This window comes from Chlamydotis macqueenii, chromosome 2 (assembly GCF_036417535.1).
Source record: "Chlamydotis macqueenii isolate bChlMac1 chromosome 2, bChlMac1.mat, whole genome shotgun sequence".
Taxonomy (NCBI): Eukaryota; Metazoa; Chordata; class Aves; order Otidiformes; family Otididae; genus Chlamydotis; species Chlamydotis macqueenii.
The window spans coordinates 142,897,416-142,924,211 of NC_141557.1; the positions used below are offsets into that span (position 1 = coordinate 142,897,416).

A 26,796-nucleotide genomic window follows, 5' to 3' on the forward strand; every position below is an offset into this window, starting at 1 on the left:
CAGTATATTGCACATAAACAGATCAAAATGGTGTTTAATGAATAACTAATATTTAAATTAAAGCAGGTATATGGTACACCAGTTATTCAGCTCAACACTCTTCTGTATAATTACTGTTGTTACCCTGGTATTAGATGAGGTTTGTCACAAAAGAAAGTAATGATTCTTTATTAATGACATAAAAAATACATCTTTGCGTTGGTTGTCATTAACTGTTTTGTCCCCGTTGTTTTCAACTATTTCAATGTTCTCTAATATTTAGATATTTAGATACGCTCTAGGAAACTGTAGTTACTGATGGAAAAGTGTCTTTCTGAATTCTAACTGGGAAATACAGGTAAAAAGGATATTATCTGGCAATTTTTTTTTCCCAAGCTGGAAAAATATTTCCATTGTTTGTTCTTATTAAGGTACTGAGTATGCCCACTTGCTTACAATTTATACACAATTTTAAATATGTTTTTTGAGAATGGAGACTTGGACTTTTATTTCTGGAAAAACTAAAGCAAAACCAAGCAGAAGATGCTTTAAAAGCAAGTAGACCAATATATGTCTTCTTTCTCTGCTTTGGTACTTACTGTTGGAATTGGCAACAAGGGATATTAAGGGCTGCATATGACCATCATTACTTGCAGAAGGATCTCATTGGAGTAAACCAGACATACTAGTGAAAAATAACACAAGATTTTATTTAATCCTTGATTCACTAAAAAATAATTTATGCCACAAACTGAGGGTTTGTATGTTATTGTGAATGTCTTTTGTTTGATATTTGTCTTTTGTTTGATATTTGTCTTTTATTTGAACAGCTTGTAACAAAACATGCATGTTTTTGTCTTGCTTTCCCCCCCCCCCCCCCCGTCATGCCTTGCTTATACAAAAGCAGCAGGAGATGAAGAAAACAACTGTATTGGAGTTCAGGAATCAGAGGTCGAGGCAGGTCTGTCTGACCACAAGTGTCTGTCTCCTTTGGAAACATTTTCCTCTAAGCATGTAGGGAAGCTGTACCAGCCAGCCTGTAAATGTATTGAAAGTCAAAATCCAGACAATAATGACATAATTTAATGTTAGAACAAGACAAACAAATTCAATATAGCATAGTTTATTTACCAGTCTGTGAATGCTTCGAATAGTTCAACCTGCAAAAATCACTTCACTCTTTTACTTCTTTTTTATCCCTGTTTATGAAAGTACTCTTGTCTCTAGCATCAAGTTACAGCTTTAGCAGATCTGAGTGGACACCCCTTAGATGTAGTACCCTCTGCTTTGCATTGATACTTTTTATAAGCAGAGAAGTAAACATTATTGTATCATGACACTTTTTCTTCCCTAGTTTGCATGGGCAGACTGATGATGTGAAACAAATATAATAGGAAACTACATTATGTTGAAATACTTGTTCCTCATCCTGCTAGGAAGACATTTCAGTTGGTAGAAAAAGGAGGTTAGTGTGATGAGAAGTGATAGATGATGATAAAATTAAACAAATGCAATTTTTTTTCAACTCAAATACCATGTGATTAAAATATATATCTTTACCTTCTGTTTTCAGAAAACACACACTGTACAGGTTCAAAGTGATCTAAAGACTTTTTCAACCATCATTTTTCTGCTTTCAAGTTTCTTTCTCAAAGGAAGAATCATAAAAGCATAAATGTGCATTTACATGCACTGTTAATAGGTTACATTCTGTTAGCTCTTCAAGTTAAATCTTTTCTCAAAAATAATGTGTTATCCCTGTTAACAATTGTCTGTGACAACACATCAACTGTGGTGAATGTGGAAGAGTAGCGCAGATAACCTTTTCTGGTTATAAATATTTGGGGTTAGACCACTGCTAAACTTAACTGCCTAAAAGCAGGCAGTGCGCTACATACCTCAAGGCCCATGGAACGAAGCCCAGAGAAGGATGATGCACTGAGGGTATTACTGCAGTTATGTGGAGAGAATTAAGTGCTCCAGAACAGCAGCCCCCTCCAAAAAATGACAAGCTGAACAAGAAACACATCTAGTACTACCTGGTAGGAAAAATTACTAGCTAAATCTAAGTGTGCCTAAAATGCCATCCCTGCTTAAAAGTGGAAGTGCCTGAATCACAGGTTCTTTGGAATCCTGTGCCCTGGACCCTACCCCCATTTTTATTTGAGAGAAGAAAATATGGATCACTATTTTATTCTTAAAACTAAGTAAGGAATTACTGTCATAGGGCTCGTTATTTGTTTGAATATATGGATGCTAGAGTAGTTTCAAGACTTGGCAGCTAGAAAGCAAGATTATTATTATTTTTTCAATTACAGTTTTCACTTAAGCATCCAAAGCATCCTTTAAGATCTTTTCCTTCATGTTTTTCATTATAGTACAGTTTACATTTTTTTCTTGCTTTTGTTGTGGTTTTGTCCCTGAGTGTGTACTGCTCACCAGTGTGTGTAGTGTGTAACGTTCACTCTGTGTGTTTTATGATAACTCAAGCATAGTGCATGGAATTGTGCTAACCTAGTTTGCAAAACATCTGTGTGTGCTGTAGTTATGTTCTTTGTCATAGTAGCTGTTCCAGTTGTTAATCATCATTGTCTGTTTTTAATGTTATAAAGATTATGAGGAAAAACATCAAACCCCACCTGTTAATGGGCGAAAAGGCAAGTTGATGATGATATGTCTAGTGAATTGTGGGTGTTTGAGAAATTTTACTTATTTTTTGCTGCATGTGTGTGTGTTGCTTAGTTCTGCTAGTTCAAAATTAGTAAGTTTATGTATGTTCAATTTTAATGTGTTGTTTTACTTCTTGCACTTAAAATAATTATTTTCAACTATGATTTAAAAATCTTTCTTGGAATCAAAAGCTCCAGATAATTATTTTTTTTTTTTACAGCTAACTGTATTACTGAAGATGCAGTTTACATCACCTACATGATCATGTTGCCTATTTAGAACTAGTGGGATAGTTTTTGTACTTTTGCTCATTTAGGAATTCCCAGTCTGCCTTGCCCTAAGAGACCAAGTACAGTTTGCAGACATCTACAAAATTGTCTGCATTGTCTTCCACTTTTTACCAGGTCTATATACTTTGACATCACTTGACTATGTATTTTACAAATTTGGCACATTTTTGCCAGTCACAGGAGAGCTGGACCTTTTTAAGTAGCATGTACTGGTAGAGAAAGGCTTATGTTATTAGCAATCATCTCTGTTGTCTAGTTCTTATTATGTTCGATATTCTATTTTAAATGCTGTAGAAATAAGCTTAATTCAAAGCACTGAAATGTTAACATGGAGATTTAGATTTATTATCTAAAATTAGAACAGAAGAGTTGCAATGAATAACCGCAGCCTACTTTGAAGTTTTATCCAAGTTCATGATTCTAAATTGCTTTGATAATCTTCAAGAAATATGTTGTTATTTTTCCATGTACTTCTAAAGCCATATTACGCTTAGACTTTGTCTCATCAATATATTTTGCCAATGAATGAAATCTAGATAATGCTTTGAATTTATTAAAATTTGGATATTCACTCTTACACTTGCATTTCTACCAGGAGCCCACATGGGGTATAACCCCAGTTAAACTACAAAGGGCGTTCCTAGCCTTCTCTTCCCTAGAATAAATTAGCAGAGGGAATACACACAGCAGGAGAGCAGAGATTCAGTTTTGCTTGCACTAGTTCAATGTTTTGCAGGGAAAACCACACGTTTTTAATGTGCTGCTTAATATCCAGAGTAGACAGACTGAAAGAGGTCCCTTTGCAGAGAGGGTGCTGTCTCGGCAGCCTAGCAGAGGGGTCACCTCCGTTACCCTAGCGTCTGTGCCAGCATAGTCCTGAGTGAGTTCAAACGCTAGAAGTCTGCTGCTGTAACTGCAATGCATGCTAATTACCAGATAATTCAGTGTCTTATACTTTTAAGATCCAGATTCCAATCCTGCTAAAGTTGGAGGCTTTTGCCATTGACTTGATGAGGTTGACAAACCAATAATCAGTGATTAAGTCAGACTAAAGCTGTTTTCATTCTCAGTTTATCTTCCAGTCCTTCAACAAAACCAATATTTTATATACTTAATTATAGAGCATGGAAGATGTACTTTGAATAATAAACTAAATACTACTAACCTGTATTTAACAGCTTGTTTTCATAGATTCGTTAATTTGTCTAAGGTGTCCATTTTGTGTTTTAGAAGTTTCTTCTGCAGAGCTCTTTTACCCCAAAAGAATGTTCTCTGCCTAATACTAATTTTCAAATATTTATTACCAAAGCCACTATCCCTTTCAATTTTTCTTCAGGTCTTTTGCATTTCTCCTTCATGTATTTTTCATGACACCTTTTGATTGTTTAGGTTTGTGAGAAGAGGCTCCTGGTAATTCTATCCCCTACTGTCTTAATTTAAGGTGCATAAAAGATGAATCAGTTACTGAAGCAGAATTTTAAGCCTTTCAGGTTATCAGTTCCTTCCCTCATTAGAATATTTTTCATAATTACACAACAGCTTTGTCTGTATCACAGGAATCTGGAATGCTTTTGTGTTCAGATCTCCCAAGTTGAGAAGTGTCTGGAGCCTATTTTTACCTTGAATCTATACCAAGGCAAGACCCAAGCATGCATGGGAGCCCCACCACGCTGTGAGCACTCTGGATGCCTGGAGGACTAGATTTGAAAGTGTGGTGTATTCCAGACTTGCTGCACAGTTTAGGCACAATCTAAAGAATTTTGGTGACTGAAGCGCAAACTAGGCAGAATAAAGGGACCCCAGTCAAAGAAGTGATGACAGATGGACTTGCTTAACTGACTTGCAGTCATAGCAAGCGTGTGCCTGCCATGCCAGAGGGAACTCTCACCCTGCCAGGTGATCTGAGCATCTTCTTCCGTCTGAGATTGTTTGGGATTTGGGCAAATGGGGCCTACACTTTGCCTGAACTACTAAACATGACTGCTGTGAGTTTCATGTGTGCTCTCCATTCCCCTGGGCCACTGACTCTAGACTTTGCAGAGACCATGACAGTTTCTGAATTTTGCATGAAAAATGATACTGAATATGTTCTATGAGAATACTTAACATATTCTTATGTGTTATGAGTACCTAGAGTAATACCACATTTTAATTAAATTCAAGTTCAAGCAAAGTAAGGTTTAAGTAAGGTATAGACCTGTTGAGACTGTAGTAGTTGTAAGCAAGCACTTAACTGCAGTCTGCATGCTGGCAAGATGGTGAAATAAAAAACCCAGCACAACAACAAAGAACAGAAGAAGTAGAGTACCCATAAGATGCAAATTCTCCAGACTGAAGAACGTACATGCTGCTGAAATCCATTATGATATAGGTGAATATTTTATGAATTTAACTCTAAAACTACCAGGGAAATATGATAGATGAGAGAGTCTAGTTACTAAGTTGTTCATAAATAGCTTCAAATTTGACTTATGTGAGGTGGCATCTTTCAAAACTACATCACAATATAAAGTAGCATTTCTAAGACTGGTACATGGCACTGTGATGTCCATTTGTCTGCTAGTCGAATATATTTTGTCTGGTTACTAACCCGACATTTTATAAGTGGTGCTGAAAAATAGCACAGAGGTTTTGCTGTGGACAGTATTTGCATGTAAAGATGCATAACGATAAGAAAACCTATAGGTTATTAATTAGTAGTAATTGTTATTCTGAAGAACCTACAGCTTTCTGAAGGAACAGATCTGTATTTTTCATCTTTCTGTAAGCCATTTATTGCATTTTCTTTATTGGTTGGTATTAGTGCTTAAAACTACTGGCTTATTTTCAGAACCATTTTTAGACTGAATCATTTTTTAACACTTTAGAATTGTGCCATAAACTTCAATCTTAACTGCACTTGAAAAGGGTAGAACACTTGTGATTGTTTGCAGAGCTTTTTGTCTGTGTGTGCGTGTGTGAGATGTACAGTCATATAATAATAAATCACCGTTCTGCATAAAAAATATTTGAAGACTTGCTATAAATTGCACCTTTTCAGTAAAGAATAAAAATAACCTGCGAACCACCCCCCTGCACCAAGCTAAACCTTACCTCCTGCATTCTGCAGGATGGATTTGTAGGCTGTTCACATTTCCTTGCATGCACAGAGCACTCGCTGATGGCCAGGGAATGGGAATGCAAAATGAGCAGAGGCTGTGCGAGAGAGGTGCAGAGCAGAAGCTTGCATTTTGCTCCTCATTTATCTTGGCCATTACTTGTAATTTGCCTTATTTAAATTAGTTAATTGTTAGACTCTGGAGATGCTTTGACTTTTTTTTGCATTTACCTTCCATAGCAGTATGAGGAGAGCCATGCTGGGTCTGACCAAAAATCCATCTAGCCCAGTGTCTAGTCCTCAGCAGACCAGGCGTGGATGCTAGGGGGACGGAATATGAGCAGATTAAATGTGTCATAGTGGTTATCCAGGATACTGGATCCCCAGTCTCCTACGACTTGTGCCTCAGGAACCTACAGAAACATCAGTGGTATCTTTACATGGTGTCTTCGCCTCCCTTATAGAGTCTCCACACCTTTTCTCCCATCTTAAATCAGTCCTGCCAACATAAACCTGCAGTGCTTATCCAACAGGTGACTCAGTAGAGCTATATTCTTCTGAGATACTCAAAAGTTGCTTATTCATAATAGGCACAAGGGCCAGCTGTATCGCATCTGTTTCTGACGTGTTTCAGGCATATAACCAGAAGAGGGAGCAAAACTGTCATATTTTAAAAACATATAAGAAGATATGCGACAAACAAATCGCCCCCCTGCCCCAAAGGGTCCTGGAAAAAAAAAGCCTTGACAATAGCTTAAAAAATATATATTTACTTTGTGATATTTAAATATACTTTATTAAATATTAATATACACATATTTAATGTACCACTAACTGGCTATATTTTTTCTTCTGACTAATCAGTTGCATTTACATTTTTCTGATGTTTCTTCATGTTTTGCAGTTCTGTTGTATTTATAAAAGTGGTGACATGATACTTTGATTTTTAGCTAAAGGTAGGCTGTGACTTTAGTAAGTGGTATTGCAGCAAGTACTCTCTCTGACCTTGCTTGAGTACATCTACAAATTTCTTTAAAATAAGCAACAGAAGAATCAAGTCAATTTATTTCCTTATAGAGGGATCTGCTAGTAAAACATTTGAAAAATAAGTTTAGAACACAATTGATGGGATTTGTGGCTAGGAAATATGATAAGAGACTGCTACTGGACTAGGCTTGTTAAGTGCTTTACAGCTACAAATAATTAATGTAGCCTTGAAGTCAATTTGAAGAAAACATTTCTGGAGTAAAGGAATAACCTACAGTGCACATTTTTGTTACGCTAGTAATGATAATAGTAAATGTAGATATGTGGCAATAGTTTTTATTGCCTACCTAATGACTTGCATTAAAGTTCTTTTAATGTATTCCCACTGCAGCCCCAGGGAAGGAAACTCAGGGCTTTTTTTTTTTTTCAGAATATGTAGTTCAGTAAGGAAGATGAAATAAAAATAATAAATAATTAACATATGTCAGAATTTTTATTGGAATGCAGCATTAGTTAAAATCACAATATAAGTGATGCTTACATAGCCATTTATGAACAACAATTTCTTTATTTTAAAATGTTATTAACATATCTCAGCATTCATTTTTTGTTTTGGCACAAATTTGCAAACTGTTTTCATGTGAAGGTGTGTGTGTGCGTGCAGGCACATGGCATTTGTCTGGCTCATAAAACACGCAACAGAGAGGTGCTGTCCCTGCCTGTGTACTGGCCAGACTGTACCAGCATTTAGCACAATGCTCTAAGATGCAAGACCCAAATTCATTTCACTGTTTGGAGGAAAAACAGGTCATCATGTCTCAGGTGAATTCCTTGAGCTCCAATGTACAGAATCATTCTTTAAAATATTCTCCCAGTTATGGATAAAAAAAATGTAGAGGAACTGTTACTGTGTCAAAAGGAGAAGCTAAAAAATTATGTCCTCAGATTCATTGTAGAATGTGATCTAGAGAGACAGGAGGTCTTGGCTAAAATTGTCAGAAAAAGGCTATGTGTGGTGTTATTTGTCTTCAGATATTGGATGAGTCTAGCTCCTGTTACAGCAGGGTTGGGGAACATCAGCCCTGTTTCACCCAGGCATCTAAAGGTTTCTCCAGTGTAGGAGCAGCAGCAGTCTGGCATAAAGCCTTCATTGCTGACTTTCTGTCACTTGGAGGTGGCCTTGATGCCATTAGCAGCATTGCTGGTGGTGCAAGGTGGGACTGGATTAATGTCCGGGACGATTCATGTATGATGACTTGAAGCCATTTTCTTTCCCCTAGTAGAGGTTTGACACAACTGAGACTTTCTCTCTGTGTGAACTCTTGAGATTGATACCTTTTTTAGTTTTCTTAAGGACATTGTTTTGTAACTTAAAATTTGTATAACAAGTCTTTTCTATGCCTTTAATCAATTCTTCTTCTTGTATTTGTAATGCGTGAGTTAAAGAACTTGAGTATCTGGTTCAAAACATAGTTTCTCAGTTTTGACAATTTATCCCACAGTTCTAATGGCTTGTGATTGTTCTTCCTTGTGTTTAAGAAGCACTAGCCAAACCCACTTTTGACTCATTTTTACATTAGTTGTCACCATACATTATTAAGAACATAATTCCTTTCTGAGCATCCAACTTACAAAATTAAAAATAAAAAGAAGTTCTCAGGATTTTTCATTTGCAGGAAAAGATGACTAAATTAAGTATGTCCTAATGAAAAAGTGAAGACTTCATGATAACCTAATTAAAAGTCTAAAACTGGAAATGCACTGATAAAAATTGGTTCACAGAAATGTTAGGTGCTGAAAGGAATATAAAAGCTGAGTGGATTTAATAAAAAAAAATCAAGTAAAAAAGAAAGGATATAAAAATGTTTCAAGCAAAGACTAGTTGTAAAAAGGGCTATTTCTGTAGTGCAGAGAAAAGAAAGGAGGGGGTAGTATTTGCATAAGAAAACTCCTCATCATTAGTATCTGGCATTTTGCTGCATCATCTTGTACTCCTGCAGTTTGCTGCATCATTCCAGTTCAACTACAACTTTCTTCATGCTGAGCTGGCATGTTTAGAAACTCAGAAAAGCTGGAGATATGCAGCTATTCTTATCATAGATTATTTCCATATTTTTAATATTTTTCATATTGAATATTCTAAATGAAAATGTAAGAAGTGTTGAGGTTGTACTTAACACTAGATATACTGGAATGCACCACCCCCTTCTCCCAGACAGCGCAAGTGAATATAATTCTCAAGAGGGAATGCCACACAACCAAGGGGGAGAACCTGGCTCCCTGTGATGGGCAATGCAAAAACTGCATTAGTGCAATGACAAGTACATCTCAGGACCTTTCATACTGATGGAGAAAATCTGGATTGTACACCTGTCAAATCCTTCTAGTTTTAAAGGTGCATCAGATAACTAAAATAATCTGACTCAAGAATCTCATATTTTAAATAATCTGTATGAGGTCTTTTTGTCTAAATATTCAGTAATTTTACACCTTTCTTTATACATAAGTTAAAACTGATTATCACAGCAGAAGACAGAATGGAGTTCATTTGTATGCAAAGTGAGAGTGGTAAGAAGTGAATGATGAACTAGAAACCTGTATGGTTTATTGCAAAATATTTACAATTTGACCAAAGTTGGCTTTGGTTAGAACAATAAGGGGATAGACGGTGGCCCTTTATCTTAGGGGTAAAAAAGAGATTTTACTACAATGTGTATTTATCTAACCAGAGAGGATGTGGGCAACACTGACATTTAGCATTTTGCCTGTTTGTCAGTGTCTCTTACTAGTTCTTAGAATCATAGAATCATAGAATGGTTAGGGTTGTTAATGGTTAATGATTAGTTCTTAAACAGAAAGCTCCCATTTAACAACATATTTTCTTAGCTTTGTAGAGCATGGATATGGAAATGGAATTAGAAGGTGGTGAAGAAAATATTAAACGTTTGAGTAAATCTAACAGATATATCCGTTTTTATTTCTCAGTTGAAATAATAACCATTACTAGCCAAACTCTTGCAATGTTCTAGAAGTCAATGAAGCTTTTCACCTGATCTAGAGTACCTCCAATCTGCATATACTCAATCTAAGAGCTGTACTCAACTGCTGATAAAATGAAGCAGACATTTGAATTTAATGCTGACATACTGTAAGAATAACTAAAGCTATAGAAGGATGGTCATTGGAACTTTTTCTGAAAGTGTTTACATTCTCATAATATCACTTTTAGTATACACATAAAAAAGTAGCCCGTCTAGCTTTTTATAATAGGGGGGTTTTTTAAATTTTTTTTTTCTTTGTAGAGGTTAACACATGGCAAAAATAACTTATTTGATATGTTTTTCATCTTGCTTGTCAATTCAAGTATTGTTACAGAAGCACATCTAGAGTGCTCCTAAAATGAACTATTTTCTTGATACTTAGCTCTCAAAAAATTATCAAAGCTTAGGAAAGCTTTTATTTTGGCAGGGAACTTTGGTATGATAAGTGAGTTTGGTGACTGAGCAAACTACAGTTTTTAGGTTCTGAACTGAATCAGGAATCCTGAAAAAGAACTCTGACTGAGAAGGTCCTGTTTTCTAAAACTGCCATAAAACTAGCAGAGAAATCACTCTGGGCTTCCGAATATTCTTCAGTATTCATATATTTATTACATATCCTGACAAAACCCTGTGTTTGAGATTACTGCCTACCTACTTTTTATCTTATTCTAAGTATCTCCACTATTTGACCTAAATGATTGTCTGATGTTGTTTTTTCCTAGCAGTGACTGTTCCTTAAATTCTCAGGTAGTTTTACTAAGGTAATTGATTTTTTTTTGTGTTTGTTAGTTAAGAAGACACTTCTGGACTCATCCAAGAAAAAGGAGGCATAGATGGCATCAGTAAATATTTTATTGCTAAAAGTGTATTTTCATAGAAAAAAAGAAAGAATCACATTTGTGTTAGGAAGAAACATAAAAAGCGTTTATTTCCACAGCTTGGAAACAATGCTCCTTTTGAAATTTCTTATTTAGTACTTACTACACATAGTACTTCAAAGATAACAGTTTCTATTTCAGCATGCTTATCTGCAATGTCATGACATTATTATATTGACAATTTTATTGATGTGTTACTTGAAGCCTACAACTCCATCATTTTCAAAAATCAAGGCCACCTTTTATAGGACAGCAGCCTGTCATAAAACAACAGCCACAGATAAGGCTGCAGGATGCCTACAGATAACATTTTTACATGTTTACATTTTGAATGTAAAAAGAAAAAAAAAGGTCATAGACTGATATCACTTTATGTCAATTTATTTTGAGTTTATAAGATTGAAAATGTGTTCCATATCTATTGAATTTTTGTCCATCAATGGCTATTTCTGTGACCATAAAAGTGATTATATACGTGGGCAGTGGCTGAGAGAAACTTTGTGCTTTGCTGAATCAGTAAAATAAGCAGATTCTTAACAGCCCAAAGCAAAAAATGGAGTTTGGGGTATTGAATCTGTCTAGTTAATTGGTCTAGATTTGGTTTTGGCATGAGACAACAAAAGTTTGTAACCTATAGTATTATGCTCACCACCCAGTTTAATTGTCAGAAGATGGAGAATCAAAGTGTAGGCCAAAAATATCTGACAACCTTAGAAAGACTAATGTCTTGCAAGTCTAGAGAACAGAGTCTCTGTCTGGAGAAGAGTGTACATGCTGCTATTCATAGCTCATTTTCTGAGCAGTTAGGTAAAAAATGCCAGTTACAGGGTACAGGATCCATAATTAACAAGAGAGTTTTTATCGAGTAACTTAATCTGTCTAAAATAAAAACTGAATTTAAATCAAATCCCAGATTCAGACCATAAATCTGACCTAGATTTGGCTTAACAGTTCATTGTTAAAAATACTTTGTTACTTTAAAGTAAACATATGTGACTGCTGGTTCAATTTTGTTTTGTTTGATTGTTTGTTTGAGTTATACCTTTGCAAAGACATTTTTGCCAAAATATTTTTAATTTCCTTTTTAAGTCACAGAAACACAAAGATACTGTAAGAAACCATCAACTATAGAGTACTAACTTTTAAAAGCTGAAGAAATTATTGTATAAATAACCTCCTAGGTTTTTATTCCAATTATTAAATATCAAGGAGAGCAGAATCTTTGAATACTACGCAGATACTAACTTTTGTATAGTATGCTCTGTTCTGTGTTTAAGATATTTACTAATTCTCTCCACCACAGACCTCTGAATTAAAGAACTAATGTAAATTTTTACCTTGTTAATGATAGTACATTTGTTTAGATCAAGTTGTCCCAAGTTATATTACGTAATGTAAGTAATTAGGTAACGTAAGTTACATAATATTTCTGATTTTTTTTTTGGTTTATGCTAGAAGTTACATGGGAGGACCAGCAGAAAAAGGTGAATGGTACAATAACTGATGACAAACCATTGCCGAAAAAGAAACACCATTCTGAGCCAGGTTTGTCAGGGTTTGGAAAACCACATGAAAGCATGAGACTATAAAAACACATTTCATGCTTTTGTAATGCGTGTGTGCTTGATGTACCTTATTTTTTTTTTCACTTTGGTGTGAAACTTTTAGTATGTAGAGACCATTTAGATTACATAGTTCTGTTTTAGAATAGCCAAAATAGATCTGCTTTTGTAAACAATTGTGTTAGAATGCACATGCTTTAGAAACAAGTGTTCTGGCACAATATTACACTTAGCTTGCTTTTTAGTTCTGAGTTTTATTTTGATTTATCTATATGTGCAAGCCTCAGGAATCCAAGTATGAGTTATGCTGGTTCTTATCTAGTTGACCAAACCAAGGTATCCACTGCATGTATGGTGGGAAAGTAATCTTCTAAAGACTTGAATCTGAAACCTTCTTGCACCATCACACATGGCAGAAATAATGTTCCAATGTAATTTTTTATACAAGCTGCATTTTATATCTCCATACAGCTGGAGTTCTCAAATCTAAGAGAACTCTTCCTTCCTCCATGCTGTACATGAATGAATTTCTTCTGAAACTAAAAGCCATCACAAACTTTTTTCCACCTCAAACATAAAGTGCAATTCTTTGACTTTATCTTCATTCCTACAAATACATAGCAATAAAAAGTAAACCTAGTAATAATGATGATGAGGATAATAGTATTGTTGTCTCCTCTAAGTAAGTCAGACAATAAAATGTCCTAATCACAGTGATTTATGCACTTGCAAAAGAAACACTATGGTATTATGATGATAAGCATACTGTAAGGAGAAGAGTAGAGAAGAAAAGGAAAGGAAAAGAAAGGAAAGAAATCTTTAGATTGCATGTTTCATCTTGTGTTTAAAGGTCAATTCACATCTACTCAAGTGAATGGGCATTTTTCAGTTCCAAAAATACTTAAGTTCAGTTTTGGGCTGCAAATCTCTCTCTCTTGGGCATATTAGTTGTCTCACTTATTCTAACAACAACACTTTTCCCAGTCACACAAGTAAGTTTACAAGATTGGCCAATTTTGCCACCTCCTAGATGAATGCTGTAATCTCAGTTTTAGGCTTACCTACATGCTGATCTTTTCCAAGTTTTCTTGAAGCTCAACTATTGTACAGCTGAAAATGCAACAGTCAATTGAAAAAGAGCAGCAAAATCTGGATTGACTCTGCAATCTAGGAATTAGGGGACCTAGCTGCAAAAGGTCAGACCTGCACTTGCATTTCCTTTTCCCTGACTTTTTAATGCATCAGAGGAAGTTACAGGGTAAAACATGTACTGCTTATAAGAGTCAAGATCTTTTCCAGCTGAGTGTTTTAACTATTGCATGACAGATTCAAAATACAATGTCTACAGATCACTGTTGCCTTTCCAGGTTGAGTTCTGCAGAATAATGCCTTTGTCCAGACTTTTCCCTTACACAGTAGCTAGGTAAGAACATTATATCCATCTCCCAGCTGAGGTGGGCTTAGAACTATGGTCTAGGCAGGTGGCACATTCATAGTTATTAGCAATATTCTTTAGAGCCACTTTCCCCTTTTTTTTTAGAAATGGGAGTTGTATTTTGTTAGATGCCTGCTCTTGAGGCATTCTAGATTTTGGAACGTGAGTTAAATCTTGTAACTGTAAGACAAAAAAAAAAAAAACAGGTAGAAGAATAGAAATCGGAAACAAATATGGACATTTAGAAGTTGCCACTTTAGAAGTTTTTGTATATTAAAACAGTATTTATCTGATTTTAATCTATTTTTACCTCTGGAGCGGTACCACTGATCTCCAGCGCTGCAGGGAATACACAGAATTGGTTTGGAAAGCCACCGTCACAATTGCCAAAGTCTAGAATACATACAAAGTTGAGTAAAAATTGTGTTCTGCACTCTGCAGTCCTAGGTCTTTCTGTGAGGTCTGATGTCCAATAAAAGCAGAATTTCTGCTCCAATTTACGTTATCAGTAGTGTCTTCCATGGTATGTTCACGTGGGACAATGACACGTGAGGCAGAAACATCAGAAGTGGTTCTGAACACTCTACAATGGGCACCAAATAATGCATACCTATATTCCTAGGATACTTTTCTGAACTGATTCTCTCTGTCAAAAAGCCCTATGTACTAGAGTGATAGAAGTGAAGGAGTACTAGTGTAACAAATCAATGCAGCTTCCACAATTTGCCTTATCTGCTGTAGGTGATACACTGCTGTCCCCTGTAGACATCCCTATATAATTAGAAACACTGAGTTTATTTTCAAGGTGTAGCAGTCAGGACACTGGGAAGGAGGTGCCGTAACACTGTACTCACCCCTGGGTGCTGGGATATACTGTATCTGTGACCATGATCTACCAGTGATGTAGCCTGATGGAATCTACCTAAAGAAGCTTAAAATTCCTTGAAGCTTTCTAATATGGGATTTACCCTCTGCACAGGACTGGGCTTTCTTTAATTTGAGAATGCTCTGAATGTTCTGTTTGCACAAAAAACAGCAAGTTGATACTAATACAACTTAGTTCCTGGCTGCAATTGGCAGTTTACAGAGAGATGAGAGTAGGAATATGGGCACCTCCTATTGCTGTTGCCCTGTTTTGACTGCCTTTTCATACAAAGATTTTTCTGCTAGAGCCCGTTTTTGAAGATTGTCTCATTTTAAAGTTCACTTTGTCTGTTAAGAATTTAACCTAACCAGTCACATGGAAAGAGCCATGGCAGTATTATAGCTAAGAAAGCCTGTGAGAAGAAATAGATATTGATTACGTAAATACCTTGAGTGAAGAACCGAAACTGTGAGCAAATTGTAGCTACAACAATAAATTGATAATAAAAATAATTCCAAATAACAGAAAAAAATATCAGTAATATTGTATCATATGAAGCATTAATATTCAAGAAATATGCATGACTAGAGATGAGATTAGCAAATTTATTGGAGGACAATTTAAGGTCATTAAATAAAGTAGTAAAATAGTTCTTATGTTTCAGACTTTTCAACAGAAGATGCTGATAACATTCTGGTTCCTGAATATCAGAAATCAACATGTTTTCTTAACAGTGCCTGTAATCTCTAAGTTCTGAGGCAATCTGAAAAACTGTTGTTCAGTACATTACAAAGAGTCAATTGTATTTAAGCAAAGATTTTGAAGGATTGGAAGGGTAAAATTGCAGAATCATAGATAAGCATAGCATCAAAATTCAAGCCATGTCTTTGATGTGCGTGCCCTTCCTTTAGCCAATGTCAGCACTCTGTCAGAGAACATTGTATTGTCAGGACACCACCAAATCAAAGAGCATGTGGAATAGTTATTTGTTCCTATCTCATATTATTAAGCATTTCTACTTTCAGCACCCCTGCCTCTGAGCTGTAATAGATGACATATGAAAGAAAGTTAATAAAGCTCTAGTCCTTTAATCGCATTTCCTTGATCAGCGAAGAAAAAAAAAGCACAGCATGCAAACATTTTCACATAGTTTTGCGTTTTTACATATATTCCAACTCTTAAGAAAAGAAATTGGAAAGAAAGTAGGCTATAGGTAGGAATGTCCTGTACTGATAGAGATAAGGTTAGGCAAGATACTGTTTTTCTTTAAAAGCAATTCTTTTAATCTAGTATCATCACTAGTCTCTCTTGAACCCATCAGGGTTACTTAAAGGGAGAGAGCACATGGTTTAGGGTACCAAGGCAGTGATGCTTATTTCTGTTCCCTGATAATGGTTTTTGAAATATTCAATCAGTCTCACTATCCAATGTTTTTGAAGCCAATTACATTCTAGCAGACTGTCTCTCCATCTAGAGATGATACAGGCAATGCAGAAACTACCTTCATGAGATAGCAAAGGAAAAGCTATTGGTTTTCCCCTGTTTTTCCTACTTGGAGACAGTAGATTTGATGGTTAATTTCTGGAAAGCATCCTGTAATGGTTTAATTATTGTTGCCTGTTGAGAAGATTGCAGTGTCATCAAATATCCAACCTTTGCCACAGACATAACAGTTAAAGAGTAGAACCATGGGAAAGTTTTGATGTATTTTAATATGATTGACAAAAAGGAGACAGAATAGTTGAAATGGATTTCTACATCTTGAAATGGAATGAAGTAAAAATGGAGTGTCTTTGTAATTATTTGTGGGAAAGCTGTATTTTTTAATATAGTGCTAAAGTTTTAGAGGATTCATAACAATGGTAGGTTAAACACATCAGAAAACACAAAGTAATATATGCTTACAAATTGTTAGTCTTTATGTATACTGGTTGGCTTTTCGATTTGAAGGCAATCATGGTTTGTTTTACCCATGGAACATTTATGTCTCTCTGCTGGGTGGAAGTATGCCTTGACTCTGCACAGAAAAAGCCATTCAGAAATAATTTTAGTGTGACTGTAAAAGAATTTTGTAGTCAGAATTGAAAGTATGATAAATTGAAAATTATAAAAAAGGGAGATATGTCTAGAAAAGGGGAATGAATGAGGCTGGAAAAGAAAAAGTAATGATAGGATACAGTGAGAGAGAGGAGAGTACACCTGTACTTTGTATAAATGACATAATGAGCATTGGATAACTAAAAAAATTATGATTAAAGAAGGCGGCTAATATAAAATTACCAGCTTGTGAAAAGGGGAGAAGGAGTGTGGATTAAGGGACTAGTTTATGATCGCTGTACAGGAAAAATGAGTGGGCAGTGGAACAGTTTTCAAAAGAAATAGATTGGGAAAGGGAAGAAGAGAAAGTCCCTGGCCCTGATGCAAGTTTAAATTTGCTGTGGTAGGGCTGGGAAAGAAGATATAGAAAAGGATCTTATGAAGATGCTCTGGGATCTGAAAAGCAGTGAAGTGGGTAAAATTTACAAAGAGAGCTACATTTTTCATCTGTGAGGATTGTTTAATCTGTGACAAATGAGAAGTAATGTAGATTGAATATGTGGTATGACTGTTTTCTTGAAAAAAAAAAAAAAAAAGCGTTTGCACACTTTCCAGGGACTCCTGTTGGACTAGGTCTAATGGAAGTTATCCCTTCCCATGGCAGGGGGCTTGGAACTAGGTGGTCTTTAAGGTCCCTTCCAACCCAAGGCATTCTATGATTCTAGGATTAAATGGTGTATTTAAAGCAGATAGTTCTCTAATGTATTTACTTCTTTTAAAATTTGCTTTCATCTTTTCCTATGCCATTTGAAAGACAATATGCCTACTCTGTACCAAAACAACAAAGAATTGGATTCAAGAGAGAAAAGCAGACTCTGTGGTTGGGAATTGCACTCCCAGTGTGAGTAGGGCACAGATGTAGTCAAGTATTGCACTTCAGTGTCCTAACCAAGATGTATGAAGTCAGGGTATTTATGGTATTTACAATGGATCACAAATATTGAGGTGGCCTGACAATGTCTAACAAACCACACACCTTTTTCTATACTACCTTTTACTGCTTTTTCATGTTTTGGAAACCATTCCTTGCAGTCTTAACTATGTGAGTTCCTGGACAATCTAATTCTGTAGGTGGTGAAACTTCTCAAACTCACTAGGATGAGAACAGATTTAGAACAGGGAGATATCTGATTTAGGCTAGCTATCATTTGTTGACAATAGAGGGTGTATTTGTATTTATGCTGTTAAGTATCTTTTCTGAAGTAATATTGAGGTTTGATTACCTCAATTTATTAGTGAGATTTATTATCTTTTCAGCATTTATGATATTTCAAATCCCATATGTAACTACAGTATATTAATATTTTGAAATATTACTATTTTGTCTTTTTTTCCCCTTATAAAATTATAATGTGAACTTTATTCAAAGAAACAAAATCATAAAAGCTCTCTTTCTGAATTCCTCATTTAGTTTATCTCTTGAGCCTTGTGAAAAAGTAATGCAGACTACATGGTTTAATTTGATTTATACTTTTAAGATAAAGAACTCACCTTTAACTAGTAGGGAATTACCTCATTTAAAAAGTTAGAAGTGTGGAGCAGGCTCTGTATCAACAGGAAGGGCAACTGGAAGATGTGGTTTAATGCTATTAAAGAAGATTAAAGAAAACTGATTTTATTCACACCTCAATGTAGTCAAATGGCCTTTCAGTCTAGATCCTCTTTTAACAAATTTTTCTACTCTTAACTGTCCTGCTATCTACTCTTCCTCTTTTATCTATATCCTTAGCATTGCAGAGTTTGAATGATGTCAGGGAGTATCTTTCCTGAGAGCTAGAGGCATTATGTCATTCTTCAGGTCTGATCACATCCAGGCTAATGACATATATTTATGGAACATACAGACTCCATGGAACATTTCTCTCTTAAAGTCTCCCCTGTGTTTTAAGGTTATGCCTATTGACTGTGCTGTTGCACATCTTATTTTGCGAAGAGTGTACAGAAATGAGGCTTTTCAAATCTGGAAGTCACAGAAATTTCTGAGAACATGTATGCAGTGAAAGGTCTTTCTTAAGGAGATGAGAAAACTGAAATAAAGAAAAGCTTTGAGAAAAAAAAAAAAGAAGAGTAATTAACTTACATCACTTTATCCTATGCTGCTTTTAGAATTTCAGATAGGCATGTTTGCTGTTTAAGGTTTCAGGCATGTTTTTTGAACACTAAGTTCCTAAATACTTCTCTTTAATAAGTGGCATTACTTATAATGAAAAGTTCTTTATCAAAGCGTGATAAAATAGACAGTACTTGTTTTGTTTTATTCAGACTTGCAGTACAATACCTGGTATTCATTTACTCTATAAGTTTATTCAGTGAGAGTCTCATTTGTTTCTAAGTCTGTGTATAGTACCCTTACGCATACCACACTCCTACGTCAAGATGAACAATTGATCTGAATAACTGCTAGTTCCACAATAAAGCAATAACTATGCAAATGAAGACTTCCTATTGACACAGTGTAAATTTAATAGAATTTTATTTCATGATTTTGTTCTCAGATTTTAATGTATTTCTATCAACAAAGATATATTTTAGTGGATTCCAAGCTACAGAGCCAGAGAACTTTCAAACTATTGTTTGAGATTTATGGCATGGCTTCTTAATCAGGAGCAGATTGATTCACATAAGTGCTATTGTGTCTAAATTAATTGGTCTATTAGTACTTCCTTCTTATCATCATTAATTGAAAGAAGTTGGTGCATTACCATGCCACAACTTCTGCTAATTCATTAATATTTGCGACAATTAGTACAAAAATATTACAAGCAGTGCATCTCAAGAGATGAGATATCAGCTGAACAGATATCCACAGTGAGAAGATACCTATTATCTTTTTTTCCTCTCTCTGGCTTCTGTTAGAATTATTCTTCAAATATATTTGATCAGTTAAAGCTGAAAAATATTTGTAATTAAAATATTTTTGTTTGCCTTTGATATGTAAATATTTTTTTCATAACATACTCTGTATAAGAGTTTTTAAAAATGCAATTTTAAAAAAGTATTGGTACATGTGACTGATATGCAGCCAAATACTGGTAATTTGGTTCTAAAATCTTCAAAGGGAGCTTCCCTGGTATTCAGCTGTGTCCATGCTGAGCCCCACTGACACTACTAGAATGCCTTCATTACCATGCCAGGCATATGCCTAATTTGGAAACAATGTGGTTCCAAACATCCTTTGAAAATTTCTTGAAGAATTTATCTTACTGCAATAAATGTCTCAAGGCTATGCATTCTTATGAATATTAAAAATAATAAATAAAATATAAGAGGGTCATGACAGAGACTTTTTAATGATTGTTTTTGACATGGTAGGAATGCTCACTTCATGGCTATATATATATAATAGAAAACATTTTCAGTAGATTTTAAGTACTTTAGCTGGGTTTTTGGTAGTGGTAATAATGATTAATTTATTTAGCAGTTATAGCAATTATAGCTACACTATGTTAACACAAGCTATAATACACCAAGGAGAAGTAGATCTTTGTATTCACTTATTTGTATTTCATCCTATGGATTCATTGTACTTGCCCAGATAAAAAGATGTTTATATGCCACTACTTTTTTTTTAATATGTGAACACATAGCATCCTTTGTCAAAACTGTCAGCTGTTATATTTTCGTATGACAGATCTCATATACAGCACTTAAATATGTTCATTCTGTAAGCAAACTTAATTGCCTAGAAATGCATTCGAAATATATATCTCAGAAGCTGCTTGTGTTTATAACAGAGTTTTAGTACAGTCTTAGCATTTGATAGTAGATGAAGATTATAATCTGCCAACTATAGAACAAAAGTGTTTAACTATAGAACACAGTGGTTATCAGATGAAATTTACCGTTGCCTTTCATTTCATTTTATTGATTTATATTGCCTATTCTGATTTTGCATTCTTCAATGATATCTTGATATAGACTGTAAAATGTAGATAAAATTATATTGTATTTTTGTGGTGTATGATCTTTTCTGAAATTCTTAATCTAACATATGCAGTGTTAATGAATTATGAGCAATGTTTTTGTGACTCATTAACAAACTGCAAGCTGAAATTAGATCAGGACTTATAGATTTTTTTAATTATTATTTCTGATGGGTTTTGGAAGAATGCTTTTGTTATGCTAATGATGGTAGCTTCACAGTTCTTTGTAATTATTATTACTTTTCAAGATGAATTCCTCCCATTCTTTTGCTACAAGTACAGAGAATGACACTGTCCATCAGATGTTCTTCATGTCTGATATCGCAGTGTGTTTTGAATGTGAAGTAATAAAGTAAGTAATGAGATAGTTGCTTTGGCATTTGACTTGCATGCATTTGCAGTAACTTAAACTTCTGTGAGATGAGAGTAACATTTGGTTCTGAAAAAGTATCTGCTGAATTGACTATGAGAGTTAATAGCTATACAGTCTCTTTTCTCATGTTCTGTACTTTGGTCTTCATAATATTGCCTTTGGCAGAATGTTACAATAATGCAGTCCTTTCCAGAGTGTGTTATGTGGATTCTGAAATTCCTGAGCTTGTGTTTTCTTTTGAAAAAAAAAAAAACAAACCTGTTTCCTTTTTGTTTTCTGTTTTGGTTATAGGAAGTTTGGTTCAGTATAAATTACGATACAATAACTGAAAAAATCTAATACACTTCCATTGGTGATGTTAAACTGAATGTTCAATACTTGAAAGAGAAAAATAATACTTGCATTCATGTAGATAACATTCCAAAAAGTTGAACAGTCATCAACAGGAGTGTTTGTGCTAGTTAACGTACTTTTTCCTATCCAGCTTTTTCTTCAGCTTCTTCTTGCAAGAATTGACTGTGCTGTCAATTATAACTTTTGTTGTTTCCTCAGCTCCTATACTAACCCTGTCTTTACTGTTCTTTTTCAACAACAGTAGTTTAACCACTTCTTCCTCAGCTTTCTTTTTCCTCCTGGTGTCTGTGTTATATTTTTCCCCATTTACTAACTCTGCTCTGCAGACTTCTCTCTAAGACAATTTTTGGCCCTTCCCCTCAGTGTCAGTTTTAACCTTCTGAATACATCCTCTCACGCCCATCTCCTTTGTCTATGTCTGTCCATTACACGATGTGATCACAGAAGAAGCGGAATCATCAAGGAGAAGAAACTCAGGTCTGTCTCTTCTACTGCTTTTCTCTGTGCTATTTTTTTCATTTTACCTTTCCTATAGATTTTATCACAGGTCACCTCACATAACTTTCACTCTCTTCCCCCTCAATATGTTTATATATTGACAAACTGTAAGAATTTACGTTTAAGATGCTTATGTAATTTTATTACCTGTAAAGTATGTCTTCTACAAAAAGTAAGTGTTAAAAGGTAACTGATGTCACGTGTGCTATACTTTAACACTTTAAACTGATTTGATTTCTATCATATCAGTGTTTATTTCCCATCTCCGTTATCTGTAAATTAGCCTTTAAACTTCCAGCTAGCACATGAAAACAATCTAGAATTTGTTTTATCTTTGAATATGAAAACTGCTACAAAAATTATGGAAACTCTGATATAACTCTTATTTTTCACCCTGAGGAGGATACAATTTGAGAACTGAATAAATTTAGTAAGTTAAATTTCATGCACTGGAATTTCAAACTTAGCTTAATTGAATAAAAACTATTTTGATTAGGAGCAGAGTTGTTAGTGATCAATGGCTGTTCTCTCATGCCAGAAAGTGTAAAACATAAGGTTATGATAACAGGAGAGATCAGGAAGTCAAAACATTGAAGGAGCTCTATCTTAGCTATATTGTTCATGGCTTTTCCTTCATATTGTGTATTACTTGTGGTTTCATCTTTCATATTGAATTTTATTCTTCCATTTTATTGAATTTTCCATGTACTTTATATTATTAGCAAGGAACTAATATCTAGCAAGACATCCTACCTCTGAAAATGCAGTAGTGTAGTTATTCGCACTTCCCTGCTTGTTCAGTTGTGGTATGTCAGAACAACAATATTTAAGTGAATTAAATTCACTTATAAAATTTAAATTTCACAATTATTGTGTCAAAGCTGTAATTAATTTTCTGTGCCTCTGCTATTATCCCAACAAATTAGAGAAGCCTCTTGAATGCCATCTAGCTTCTAAAATCTGAAGCAGTTTTGGGGTACATCAACTGGTCTATTAAACTTAGGTAGTATTTTGTCAAACATTTTTGCTTTTCTTTACTATGGCTGGCTCTTTCAGAATTCGGTTTTACTTTTGGTACTGCTCTTGTCCTAATCCCCTAGAGTCAGAGATTATCTTTATGGAATCTTGGAGATGTTACTTGCTATGGTTTTCATATTAAACAAATCTCAAGATAGAAATCACTTAAATTACAGAGTATGGATAAAGAAGACAACTTATAGTGTGATCTGAATTCCATCTTCTGTAATTCACCACTATTAGAAAATAATAAATTATGCTGTAGAAAGACGAAGTTTACTTACCTTGTGCTTAAGATCCACTTCCACTTCCTGTACACTGATTCTCAGTGTCTTTCATTACAAAAATGAAATTAGAGGATTGAGTGACCTATTTCCTGTTTGTTCATGATAAAAGAAAAGGACACTTGTGGACCTCTTTATTCAAGAACCTTTCTCTGAGTTATTGATTGAATCAATATATTGGATCAAAATAATGAATCAGTCCATCTGATTCTTGGGGTTGGAGGAAATCAGACCTTAAAATGATATCTGGTGTCTCAGAAAAACACATATTTTCATGACCTGTGATTCTTGAACATATATTAGAAGGCAGTATCTATGTATTATTAACTTTTTTGGACTTTCCAATTCAGATGCACTTTAGCAAAACACTGTTTAGGTCACTAACAGTGTTAAGTAAATGTATTAGGTACTAATAAATTTAACTGTCTAGCACAGAAATGCAAAAGCATGATCAGCGATGCACTTGCAGAAGTTGTTATTACTGCCCTTAAACTCAGGAGCAATTGGTTTGTTTTGTGCATAGTGACATATTTTCAGATGTGCATTTGAAACAGGTACTCGTCCACGTTTTGCCTCAATGACAGAATAGCTTACACATTTCAGTACAAGGCACTTTGAGTAGCTGTGTGCACAGCTAAAAGCAAGGGTAACATTTCAAAGGTATACCTTTAGGAAGATATGTTTTCCCATTGTTTTAGAATTTGCTTTAAAAAGTGTGGAACTGGGATTATCCATTTACGGGTTTCATTAGGAAACGCTTTTCATGGTATTCACCGTGCTACCAAACATTAACATGAATTAAATGAATAGCTATTGATTTTAGGTGTTGTTAGACCCAGAGGTGTTGTGGAAGCTAAGTATCTAAGTATGTGAATATTGTATTGAAAGAAAAAAATTCCATTTCCTCCCTCTAGACTTTATAAGCTTTAATTGCAAAACCAATGCAATTTTATTCCCTGCAAAATATCTACATCTTTTTAAATTGAGAAGTCCTATGAGAGTGCATGCAAAGCTTATGCTGTATATTTCAAGCACAAAAGCAAGCTCAGAAAACTAACAAGCAATAATATGCTATATGAATTTTGTTATCTGACAGCAATATGGCTTGATAGCATCCTTAGTGCTAAACTCCATTTTCCTTGGGTGAAGGAGGCACTTTGCAATGCAGAGTTTTCACAATTTGTTTCTAAAATAATATTTTGAAAATAATTTAATATGTTTCATAAGATTTAAGTATTAGGAAAACTTTTAGTGAGACATATGCCTGTTCTCCCTATGTGTTCAGTATGAGCAATGGAACTATGTCCCTGCCTGCCAAAGAACCTTAGTGATAAAGCAGACAACTTTCTTTCCATCAGTAAGATAGTTCAAGCCTTCCAAGTGTGAAGCTACTGTGGTATACTTACTCTTTTGTTGTGGTTTAGCCCAAGCCAGTAACTAAGCACCATGAAGCCACTTACGCACCCTCTCCCAACCCCATCCCGTCAGGGAAAAAAAGAAGATGGCTTGTGGGTTGAAATAAGAACAGTTTAATGATTACAATCAAATATGATATTAATAATAAATTGTAATGAAAAAGGAAAACAACAAAAAGAGAGAAAAGCAAAATCCAAGAAAAACAAGTGATGCAACCGCTCACCACCCACCACCTGATTCCCAGCCTGTCCCCAAGCAGCAGCTGCTACCCCTCAGCTGACTCCCCCGGTTTATATGCTGAGCATGATGCCCTATGGTACGGAATATCCCTTTGGCCAATTTGGGTCAGCTGTCCTGGCTGTGACCCCTCCCAGCTTCTTGTACACCCCCAGCCTCTTCGCTGTCAGGGCGTGAGAAGTTGAAAAGTCCTTGACTTAGTGTAAGCACTGCTTAGCGACAACTAAAACATCTGTGTGTTGTCAACATTATTCTCATCCTAAATCCAAAACACAGGACTATACCAGCTACTAGGAAGAAAATTAACTCTATCCCAGCTGAAATGAGGATACCTTTATAAACACAACATGACACTCTTGTATTTTTGAGTTATTGTTATAGTCAGTATTCAGTGACACTTTCCTTTAAAGACAAGGATGTTGCTTTGTTTTGTTTCCATCTTTCTTATGTTGCAAATAAATTTCTAGATGGAATTTGTAGCATTTTAGCACAAATATAATTAAATGACTTGTGCATCTCTGAAGGCTTCTGTGATATTTAGTTTGCCAGGTGTATTTAAAATCTGATACCTTAAGCTGTGACTGAGGCATTTAAAGAGTCTAACTCTGTATTTGGTCAACAAAAACCACAGGGATAGGTAAACTCCAAATTCACTTTAAAGGTACTTAGCATGCTAACAGATGTGACATATTGGATGACTGGGAGGCTCTTGGTCCTTATTTGTAATTTTGATTAGAATTAAAACCAGAAACCAAGGACTTGAAAATGCAACCCCCAAAACAGCTGCCTGTACTGAAGCACATAAATAAAGGCTCATGTTCAGTCTGCTGAAGGAAAAATAGTAAAAATATCACATTGTAAAATTAAAAATGAGAGCATAGTTGTGCAAAAGACAGAATAGCATTACGTATATATTTTTTTATCACTAAAGGTTTGCTAGTTGAATTCTAGTTCTCCTGAGTCTTACATGCAGGTGGATACACCAGTGTTATTTTTGTGTTCTTTGGTTAAATCCTTTACCATGTTTCTGGTTACTGAGATGTTACTGAGATGTTACTGAAAATGTCTTGCATTCTTTGCATGGCTGAAGAAGGTCTGTTAATAGCTGTTTGCTTTTCTGGAAGCCGACGCAGAGTTATCATCAAGTGTTTGTGCTTATGTTTTGAAGTGGCTGTTTCAGAATGTGAAATATTCTGTGGTTATACTGAGGAGTATACCAGTGGGGGGAACTCTGAGGAGCTTGCATGCTTGGCAAAGAGAATGTTGGAGGGCTTAACAATAAGACTGTGCTTGGGTTTTCATGAAGACAATGAAGAGTTTATAGCATGGCCGATCTGAATGGATTTTTATGAGTACAGAATGTAAGGGCCCACTGATCCCTCAGATATTTTTCTTTTACATTTTCAAAATCCTATTGCATATCATTCATGTAGGGACGATGTGCCAGAATTCTCTGGAGAAGCAAAATGGAGAGTTTTAGCTAATATTTGTCTTACTGCTTCTTTTTTCCTTTTTCCTTGTGGGAGCTCGGTATTTTTCAAAGACCACTAAAATGTGTGTTAAGATTTGTATGAGGGAGCAAGGAAAAACATCACAGAGTACCTTGCAAAAAGAACACCATTAAAAAAATAACTGGTCATAACGCTAGTCATTACTTTAATAAACATGCAAATTAGAACCTCCCAGCTTGCTTGAGAAGACCTTTGTCCATTACCAGCTGCACTAATCTATTCCTAGTGATGAAGACCTGAGCTGACCCTGTCAATTTATGAACCCACGATTCTAGAGTATTT

At 35.1% G+C, this 26,796-nt stretch overlaps 1 protein-coding gene across 18 annotated transcripts in view; it reads left to right on the forward strand.

Moving 5' to 3' along the window:
- RIMS2 (regulating synaptic membrane exocytosis 2) overlaps positions 1-26,796 on the forward strand; it is a 473,080-nt gene that overhangs the window by 339,253 nt on the left and 107,031 nt on the right. Inside the window, exons 24-25 of one of the 18 annotated variants that reach the window (XM_086741147.1) lie at positions 12,398-12,487; positions 21,996-22,028. The exons of 16 other annotated variants lie outside the window; for them this stretch is intronic. In XM_086741147.1, coding sequence (XP_086597273.1) covers positions 12,398-12,487; positions 21,996-22,028 — 123 coding nt within the window. The remainder of the gene's footprint in view (positions 1-12,397; positions 12,488-21,995; positions 22,029-26,796) is intronic. One more of the 18 variants, XM_086741152.1, reaches the window with a different exon arrangement.